The sequence below is a fragment of the Solanum tuberosum genome, unplaced genomic scaffold, assembly GCF_000226075.1.
Source record: "Solanum tuberosum cultivar DM 1-3 516 R44 unplaced genomic scaffold, SolTub_3.0 scf00144, whole genome shotgun sequence".
Taxonomy (NCBI): domain Eukaryota; kingdom Viridiplantae; phylum Streptophyta; class Magnoliopsida; order Solanales; family Solanaceae; genus Solanum; species Solanum tuberosum.
Window position 1 is genome coordinate 81,756 of NW_006239074.1, and position 11,430 is coordinate 93,185.

Consider the following 11,430-nt stretch of genomic DNA (forward strand, 5'->3'; position numbering starts at 1 on the left):
ATTTTTTTAAAAAGAAAAACTCAAAAGTCCCTCATTTAATTAATTTTTTCTTACGTTATCATCATCCATCCCATTCAAGTTATTTGTTCCTCTTAATTAACCCATAAATGGGTAATTTTAGTTTCAGTTTTTTAATTTTGATTTGCTATTAGTATTATCATTACCTATTAAAGACCTTTATTATTCATTAATATAATAATTACATGCTTGTAGTAAAAAAATAAATATAAATAGCACTAAAATTTACTCTTCAACTATTTTTCATCTTTCAGGTAATAAGTAACAGATTTTTTGTTACTTTCTCTATCAATCATTTATCATTTCTTTTGATGTCATGTGATTTGTTCTTTTGAATTACTTTTTTTTGTTTTTAATTATGAAATTATATTATTATTTTTGGTATATGATTGTGATATTTTGTAAATTATAAATAGGTGAAATAATGAAGCTACCTGTGGATGTAATTTTACATATTTGGTAAGTTGATATCTTCTTTCTTTTTTCATCTTCAATATATATGAATAGGTGAAATAATAAAGTTGTATGTGGATGTAATTTTACATATTTGGTAAGTTGATATCTTCTTTCTTTTTTCATCTTCAATATGTATAAATTTCCGTAAATCAAAATCATGTTTTCTTTCCCAGTTATTAATGTTTTTGGTGTCATTTATTTTCTCTCTTTTAAAAATAATTTATCTTCTTACATTATCTTGTATTTTTAAAGAGACGGGATGCTTTTGTTCTTTTGAATGCTTTTTTTTTTATTATGAAATTATATTATTACTTTTGATATATGATTGTGATATTTTACAAATTATAAATAGGTGAAATAATGAATTTATATATGGATGTAACTTTACATATTTGGTAAGTTGATATCTTCTTCCTTTTTCATCTTCAATATGTATAAATTTCCGTAAATCAAAATCATGTTTACTTTCCCAATTTTATCGGTTATTTAAATTTTTAAAACCAAATCAAACCAAACAAAAAAATAACCGTCGATTTGATTATTGTTGCAAAATGGGAACAAAAAGTATAGCATAGCAGAGAAAAGAAAATGGAGATGACCAAAAAGCCTTCAAAATTATAGCTCAATTGAAGAAGAGTACGTGTTTGACGAATGTATAGAAAAACACGTACACATAGAATGCAGCCTTTGACATGTTGAAATGACAATAATTTTCCTGCCTACCTTATCTCACTTTCAGATGGGAAAGCAGAATGACAACAATACCCCTATTTGCCAATTGTTGAAAAGTGGGTCCCAATCATCACATCACATTTAAGATATTTGAGTGGGTATGTCACGTTGTAACTGTCTCAAACTCTCTCTTCTGATATAAAATAAAATAATAATAAAATAATATATTTAGCTCTATCAAGTTCTTTTCAGACCCTATAAACTGACATTAGAGACAACTCTTTAACCCTCCCCCTGGCCAACCCCAAGGTTTGTGGTTGACTCTTACTTTTCACGTAGGTAAAATTAGAAGATGTGAATGACATTTCCCACTGAAACCATCACAAAAGATGTTTAAAGGAGAATCAATATTGAAAAATAATATTTTCTCCTCTCAATTTATATGAGTCAGTTTGATTCGAACGAAATTTAAGATAAAAAGAAAGATTTTTAAATTTTATGATTTAAAATAAGTTATAGATGTTTTGTGATTATAAATGATTTCATTGTGGTAAAATTGACGTTTTAAAAATTGAATTGTTGCTAAATATAGAAATGTATTATTCTTTTTGAAACGGTCTAAAAAGAAAAATGTGTCACATAAATTGAGATAGAGGGAGTAGTATATATATTACATCATAATAAGGGTAAAAATAGGTATAAAGTGCTAAATTATCCTATAACTAGTGAACATAGCCGCGCTTTGCGCGATCACCAAAATATTAGTGAATAGATATATATTTTTTCGTAAATTTAGTCTTTATAAAAAAATAAAATTATCTATCTATATTTTATTTGTTTAGATTACATTTACAAATATGAATATTTTTATTGAAATTTCATTAGTTAATTGGTTGATCTCTTTAATAAATTCAGGTGTCATTTTTTTTCGTATACAATTAATTGAAATATAGCACAATAATGGGTTAAAAGGAAAATACCAGTGTATAGTGCCTTCGTTTTTAAAAAAAAATGATGTTCTTCAAATACATTTCTTTTTTACCCTAAAATAAAATCAAAACTTTTGAAAAGTAGAATTCAAAAACTAAAAACTCACCTTTTTTTTTACATTTAAACAATCTTAGTATTTCTCCGAAATGTTAAATAAATTACTTGCATTTTAACTTCATGTAACGCATAGCAAAAAACACAAACCAATTTATTATCAACATAAGCCAACATCTAACACGACCTTGATAAATTTAAAAAAAACATTACAAAAATCCTTACAAAATCTAAAGAAATTAACTTAAACTTCAAGATATAGCATTTACCATAATATGCAGTAAGTATAGAAAAATGCGAGAACATCATAAATTTAGATGAGTTAGAAAAGTGAATAATAAGTGCAACCACATACTCCTAAGTTAAATTTTTTTTAGATGAAACTAAGAAAAGTAGTCAATAAATTGTCATGAATAAGAAAGTGAAAAATATGTGCAATCAAATTAATTTGTTTTAGAAGAACTTAAGGAAAGTATACAATGATATTATATTATCATGAAATCTTGAATCACTATAATAAAAAAGTGTTGAGTACAACACTTTTTTTGCAAAATTCTCGTCACCACCAACTCTGTGTGAATGACAATATTAAGATTAGAAACTTCAAAAGAAAAATAAATAATTTTCAATGTGCATAAAGTATGCATATCGTAAACAACATCACAATGAACCAAAACGTGTCATTACTTTCAATTTTTTGAATAAAACCTCAATGTGTATTTGACAAAAATAATAGAAAGACAACTCCCATGCTGATAAGAAAATGGTGAATTTGGTGGCGCATCGACGTCTTGAGCTAGTCAATGAAATATTTTAAACAATTTCGAAAGCTTTTACAAGTATAAAAAGTTACCATGAAATATCATACATTCTTAATTATGACAGATCAACTATAAGGTGTCTGCTTACATGTGCAATTAGCTATCCATTCATGATTGCAACAAACTCATATAATCAAATTTGATATTCTATAAAGGTGAGATGTAAGAAAATCGTCTACAAATCATACTATCGTTCAAAGCAATCTAAATATATATCATAAAAATATTATCTGCTTCTACATAAAATTTAAGATTTATAACAAAAATAAGTTAAAAAGAAAAAAGAGATAGATTTGCTAGTCAGGAAACATACCTCAAAGCTTGATGGCAGTTGATCTTTGTTGTTATTCATTTTCCACAATAATCTGGGAGTGACATCTCCTCTTTATTATATTTCTAATTGTTAATTACCAATTAATTTAAATGCTAATTAATGGGGGGTAAGCAGTAGTTGGGCTAGGGGGATACAAAAGGCCTATCTGTTAATTAGGATTTAGGAGTTACAAAAGTTTTGAAAGTAAACGGATGTCTTTTCCTATTCATAGAGTAAAAGCTTTAAATTAATAGATTTTTTTTTTCTATTTATTGTTGATTATGTTACACATTAATTTAAAATAAGATAAATTTTAAAATAAATGTCAAAAATTTGAACAAAAAGATAAATGTTATTCTTGGCTTTAGAAACATGCCACATCAGCAGCTTCATGTTTCTCCTTTATATAAATTATCTTATAATTTTTCAAATTGAATAAATAAAAATTGACATTTTTTTGTCCTAAAAATAACAAGAATCACATCTATTAAGAAATTAACAAATGCAATACATGATTACACTATTCATATTCAATAAAATGTCTGAATTGAACACTATTAAAAAAAATAGAGTATATGGATATAATTAAAATATATACATTAGTTTTTATCTTAAACTTTTAAGGTATCATTTATTTTGAGTTTTTGCTAAATGTAACACTAGGAAGACAGTCATTTGATAGAATAAACAAGTATAAATAGACGTGAAGAATACATCTTGTAAGATTAAAGACATGAGAGCCACAAGAAAAAAAAAAGGTATAGAAAGGCAAAAAATTATACATGTATCATCTAGGGAATTGAGTTTTACAGTGGGTAGAAAACAAAATTCCCAATTTTCAAATGAAAAATGAAAAAATAAATAAAGTAAGAACGTGAAGGGTAGGTAGCTTTTGCACAGCTTGTTAGTATATTGTTTTTATGCATATCTCAAATCTATATCATGGGTCCCCTACACTTGGGACCCTCACCCCCCCTCTGACAGTATGTTTTGACAGGTTGTATAAAATAAATTGGGAATACAACCACTTATATGACTTAACGTTATGTGTGTATGAATTAAAATGTAGACATTTTTTTTTGTTTTGTGTGTGAGAAGGAGAATCAATAATTAACAAGAAAAGATAGGCAAAACGAAAGATGTGGTCTGCTTGGGTTAAAATTCTTATAGTCGTAGAGATTCTATTACTAAATTCGAGTCGGTAAGATTTAATAGGGCATTTGGCCCATAATCTTGTGGGAGCTAGCATTTAGATGTGTCGGTGTGTGGATGATAGTAATTTCGTGATGGTGGTACGATAATTAATGAGGTATCGTACTGTATTTTGAACGTGTGATTGATGTGAAGCTGTTATACATGTCCTAAAAAGAAGACCACAAACCTCCAAATTAGTGAGGTCACAAGTTCACACTACACATAGACATAGTGAGTGCATTCCCAGCTCAGAAACGAATCAAATCTCCAGTAAAACTGTTTCATTTGGCGCATCTATCTGACCACCAAAACCACAAGATAAGCTTTAAATAAAAGTCAGTGACTGGTTACCTAACCGTGTACTCCCTGAATCTCATACCATCATGAAAACTGGGTTGCTTGCAAATCTGTGTGCTCCCAAAATACTAATCTTTGAGGGGCCGATCTATAATGTGCAAAATAGTAGAGTTATTATTTCACGAACAAAATAATTCAATTAAGAGAAAAATATGACTATCTTATTTGAAGTATGGTAGATAAAGACTAAAGTAAAGATTTTTATGGACTTCGACCTGGGATTGTAATAGTTGAACTAAAATTTAAATGTTAAGCTTGAGAAAATGATAAAGTTAAAGATTTGAGTTAATTAAAATTTAACAAAATATTTATATTTTATTTATGAATAATATATAAATAATTATAAAATTTATATATCTAATTTATCGGTTCAGTTTGGTTATTTTTGCAGTTGTCTTTTAGTAAACCAAATAGTATCGATTTTTAAAATTTAAAACCAAACCAAATATCATTTTTTTAATTGGTTTGGTTCGAATTGCGGTTGTTTTTGAGATATTTGAGATTAGAGCTTAAAAAACCAAACCAAACCGCATTCAAATAATAATTTAAATGTCTCTATATATGCATTCAAAATTGAATGACATAAATATCAATTAAAATTCAATTTAAAAGTATATTTATAATAAATAAACAATACATTTTATTTAAAGTAATTCCTTAGTGAACTTGATGTTTCATAAATTGTCATTTAACTCAATTGACTGTTCACCTACCCTAAATATCAAACCACTGTGAAAACTGGGGTGCTCCATGAAATCATGTGTGCTCCCAAAATACATTTTATTTAAAGTAATTCCTTAGTGAACTTGATGTATCATAAATTGTTATTTAACTCAATTGACTGTTCACCTACCCTAAATATCAAACCACTGTGAAAACTGGGGTGCTCCATGAAAATCATGTGTGCTCCCAAAATACTACTCTCTGAAGGAACTGACCGAAAGTGCAGTCACTTGTATTACTAAAGTATAGTATATATAGCTCAATTAATTGGTTATATTTATGAATTTCAAAATCAACTTCATTTTCTAGTGTGGTAGCCATGGATAACGGGAGCAAGCAACTACACGTCCTCTTCCTTCCTTACTTCGCCACTGGTCATATCATTCCATTAGTTAACGCTGCCAGGCTATTCGCCTCCCGTGGCGGTGTCAAAGTTACCATTCTCACTACCCACCACAATGCTTCCCTCTTCCGATCTTCTATTGACAATTCCCTAATCTCTATCGATACTCTTAAGTTCCCTTCCACTGAAGTTGGGTTGCCTGAAGGGATCGAAAATTTCAGCTCCGCCTCTTCAACTGAAATCGCAGGCAAAATACTTCACGGCATTTTTCTTCTGCAGAAACCAATGGAAGATAAAATTCGTGAAATCCATCCTGATTGTATCTTCTCTGATATGTATTTCCCATGGACTGTCGATATTGCACTGGAGCTCAAAATCCCCAGGCTATTGTTCAACCAATCTAGCTACATGTACAATTCCATTCTGTATAATCTTAGGCTTTACAAACCTCATGAAAAACTCATCAATCAGATGGAATCCAAAAGTACTAATTTCTCGGTTCCGGGTTTACCTGATAAGATCGAGTTCAAGCTATCGCAACTTACAGACGATCTGGTAAGGCCTGCGGATGAGAGGAATGCTTTTGATGAATTGCTCGATCGAACCAGAGAATCTGAGGATCTAAGCTACGGTATCGTTCATGATACTTTTTACGAGCTAGAACCTGCCTACGCTGACTACTATCAAAAGATGAAGAAAACCAAATGTTGGCAAATTGGTCCCATTTCCTATTTTTCTTCCAAATTATTCCGAAGAAAAGAACTGATTAATTCTTCTGATGAAAGTAACTCATCTGCCGTTGTTGTAGAGTGGTTGAATAAACACAAGCACAAATCGGTCCTCTACGTCTCTTTTGGGAGCACAGTTAGATTCCCAGAGGAGCAACTCGCTGAAATCGCAAAAGCTCTAGAAGCTTCTACCGTCCCTTTCATTTGGGCAGTGAACAAGGACCAATCCACGTGGTTACCGGAGAGTTTGTTCGATGAGAAAAAATGTCTGATTATTAAAGGGTGGGCACCGCAACTAACCATCTTAGATCATTCAGCAGTCGGAGGATTCATGACACACTGTGGTTGGAATTCAGTGCTTGAAGCCATCATCGCTGGGGTGCCGTTGGTGACGTGGCCAGTGTTCGCTGAACAATTCTACAATGAAAAACTAGTGGAGGTTATGGGACTAGGAGTGAAAGTAGGGGCAGAAGTATATAACACCGACGGAGGTGCTGAGATATCGACCCCTGTGTTAAGGAGCGAAAAGATAAAAGAAGCAATTGAGAGGTTAATGGAAAGTCAGAAAATAAGAGAGAAAGCAGCGAGTATGAGTAAGATGGCTAAAAATGCAGTGGAAGAAGGTGGATCTTCATGGAACAATCTTACCGCACTTATAGATGATATCAAGAATTTTACTTCTTCTTCATTGAATGAAGATCATGGATTAACAGCTTAAAGTTTCGACTAGGGCTGGGCATAAACACCAAACCGAATTGAATTATTTCGATTTCGATATTCGGTATATATTTTCGTATTTTTTGGCATTTCGATTCAATTTTCGGTATGTAATTTTATATTATTCGGTATTTCAGTTTACCAAAATATATTATATTGTATTTATAATATTATTAATATTAAATAATAAATAGGCAAAATTAGGTCAAGCTTTTCACTTTTCTTAGCAGCCACACATCACTCATCAGTCACTTCCCACGTTAGGTTTCACTTTTCAGCTTCCAACTTTCCAGTTCGGCAGTTTCACTTACCACGTCTTCCGGCGATCGGCCAATCAACAACAAGCCAACGACCGGCCAACCAGCACGCAGGCAGCGCGCAACACTGCAGCATGCCAACACGCAGCAAACATGCAGCGGCAGCAGGCCAGCACGCACCATGCAGTAGAGACCAACATCACGCAGCAGCCAACCGACGACCACCAGCGACCGACTGACGACTATAACAAAAAATAGAACTAACAAAAATCGAATCAAAATAAAAAAAACCAAACCGAACCAAAATAATTCGGTTCAATGTTCGGTACACGTGGTACAAGAACCAAAAACCGAAAAAAAATCAAAATCGAACCGAATGCCCAGCCCTAGTTTCAACTTAGTAATATGCATGCAAGAATGATATATAGTCTATCTCATATGTACGTACTAGCACAACTTAAATGAGCTATTTTTGTCTTTGGCGGTAGACGGATAATACTACCTCCATCCACTTTTAATTATCATAGTTTTCTTTTTTTAGAGTCAAACGTAATAACTTTGACTAACATTTTATGATGTATTTTTTCATCATATTGATATACAAAAAATTGGAATTTATAGTACTTTTCGTATAGTTTCTGAATATCTAATTTTTTTTTGTTTAAAATATCAAATTAATGTAATATAATTTAACTTTAAATATTAGTCAAAATTGACTTTTGACAAACGCAACATAACAATTAAAAGTGGACAGAGAGAGTATGTACTAGAGTTGTAAGCAGAATATTATTTTTGGTGGTTTGGGAACAATTGATTTAAAGATTATTTGGTAGAGTGTATAAAATAATGTTGAATAAGAAGTATTAGTAATATTGGTAATAGTTACGATAATGCTATTAATTATACATTGTTTGATTTATTGTATTAACAACAAGTCTCGCGGAATTTTTATTAAAAAAATGTTAATTTATAAAAGTACCTCCCACACTTTTTAGCTTTGGGAAATGAGACATATTTTGAGAGGTATTTGAGGGATAGTTATGTCGTAAATATCCTTTGTATTACTATTACATGAAAAATTCATAGTAATTGGTAATACATACCTCAATACACAATAAAATGTATAATTAATTTGAAATTTTAAATATTCAAACAACTATGCTTAGAAGTTAATTGTTCATTTGTTTCTTTAAGCTCCGTTAGTGATTGGACCAAAATCACTCATATAGATTAATTAAAAGTTAAATGTGCTTAGTAAAATATCATGAGGATTAAAATCGAAATAGGTAATAAAACAGAGACCAAAAGATGTTATTTTTCCTTTACAAAAACATCCTCCATAGATGAAAAGGATGTATCAAAAGAGTTTAAGGAGTTTTTTTTATCATTTTAATTTTATCCCAGAATAGGCTATCTCAGAATTATTATTGAACAAACAACACAAATCTCACTAATTTAGGACCTAATTACGTATCTTTCCTTGTGTTATCAAAATTACAGTTTGAACCATATTTAGTTTGTCAGATACATGTATCTCGGATACAAAGCAGATACATGTAAATTGTAATTATATGTACTTAAAAATGGAATGTAACTTAAATGCTAAATTTTAGAAGTAAATCATGCGTCTAACAACTTCCCCCTTTTTTTTTTTTACTAAATCACCATTTTTGAGTTATATCTTTTATTGAAAGATAATAATTTTTCGGTAATATATCCTATAAAAAAAATTGATATTATTGTATCTAGACTAGATTTTTATAAAAATGTATATAGATATTTTTTTTTAATCATGTATCTGAAATTGATATAATATATCTTAATGTTACCGATCATTAAAAAAGATATCTGCATTAGACTTTATCAAAAATAAATTATTGCACTTCTGATTCACACCAACAGAGTAGGTTAAAAACTAAGTACTTTAATTAATTTGCTTGCAAATTGTATCTAAACAGTACTGTACTTTCACATTTTTGAAGTCTTGAAAAATTAATTATGAAAAAATTGAAACTATAAATATTTATTTAAATTCATAACTTTTAAAGTAGATTTATGTTTATTATTTGTATAGTACCCACTAAAATTGTTGAAGATATTTAACTATGAACCCATAATTTAAATAAGGCGATGAGCTCAATTATTGGAATATAGTCTTGAATTCATGAAATTAAAATGAGAAAAATTTATAAGTGCAATTACATAGTAAAAATAAAGTCTAAATCTTACATTACAAATTTTTAGTTCAAAACACAATCCGATATACAATCATATACATTCGTATACCATGATATACAAACTTTCATTTTAGTCTTTTATAAAAATATTTTGAAAAATTGATATACAATATTATACACCCAATATACAAGATTATACAAATGTATAAGAGATATTTATACACTCATATATAATAATTACAATGTTATATACACTATTATACAAATCAGAATTTAGTCAAACTTCAGCTGCTGATTTCTCTAAAAAAACAACAAGATGGAATCTTCTGAAAAATTGTGGAGACGTAGGTTTAATGCTGGCCTATCATCCATAATAGGTGAGATCTCATGAATTACAACATAATTTGATTGAGCAGTTGCTCTTTGTGATTTTTGCTACATTGATTGCATCTGGAATTTACATTTTTTTCAAAATTGTGAATGAAATTTTGAACCAATTTTTGTTGTATTGAATTCGTGTCATCGAGATATATTATTTTGCTATGAGTTTGAATTTTTGGGAGGTTTGGAGGGGATTGTGGCCCCATGACAACTCTCTGGCCTTAAAGTCTCCCTCAGGGATTTCTTAGGGCCAATTGTAACCATTGAAAATCTTTACTAAATTATATAAGGTAATTTTATGAATTACAGAAGAGTGTAGTTATCTCAGTTAAATTTATGAATCTATCTTTAATATTATTGACTAGATATATCTATACTACATTAAAAGCATGAACTCCCAACTTGAATGTTGAATTACTATAATATCTCTCACTTAGGTTGTGACTTTTTTGATGAGTTGTGACTTTTCTGATATGCTGTGACTTTTTTCAATAGGTTGTGATTTTTCCAAAGGATTGTGACTTCTAGGAAATGTCATTTTTTCAATGAGTTGTGACTTTTTTCAAAGAGTTGTGATTTTTCGGTGTGTTGTGACTTTCAAAAGAGTTGTGACTTTTTCAATATGTTGTTACTTTTTCAAAGGGTTGTGACTTCTCGGAAAGATCATGATTTTTCAGATAATACACAAAAAATACTTATTCGTACAACTCTTTGTTGACTATAAATAGAGGGGCTTCCTCTCATTTTCAACCACAATTTTTTTAATCTCCTATTCTTCTTCTTGCATTTTAAAATTTTCGTGTGATTTATTGCCGTTGAGTGAGTTCAAAGTTTAGCGGAATATGAGGTACCACTATTCTGATGAAGTAAATCGTTCTATTCGAAGAGGGTACATTCCATAACCTCGAGTACTTGAGAAAAATAATGTTGATGATATAATAATTATTTTTTTGCTTAAAATATATCTATATGTAATTGTCACGCCCCGAGCTACCCCCGAGACGCGGACACGGGACCTAGGACCACAAGTGATCCCAAGCTAACCCTACTGGCATGATCATAAGCATACTAAAGATAATAATAACTGATGCGGAAGCTAAATCATAAAGTAAGTCTGAAAAGATGGGGAATACCCATATACTATAACTGAGATAAATATAAACTGATGAGTTTAATACAAGGAATATATTAACTCAATACTAAGCTGAATTTAACTATGTCTGAAAATA

At 30.1% G+C, this 11,430-nt stretch overlaps 1 protein-coding gene across 1 annotated transcript; it reads left to right on the plus strand.

Moving 5' to 3' along the window:
• The first annotated feature begins 5,917 nt into the window (after window positions 1–5,917).
• Window positions 5,918–7,379, plus strand: LOC102592699 (UDP-glucose flavonoid 3-O-glucosyltransferase 7-like). Its single transcript, NM_001318617.1, is given in 2 exon segments — window positions 5,918–7,365; window positions 7,367–7,379. Coding segments are annotated over 2 exon segments (1,461 nt in total).
• The last annotated feature ends 4,051 nt before the right edge of the window (window positions 7,380–11,430 follow it).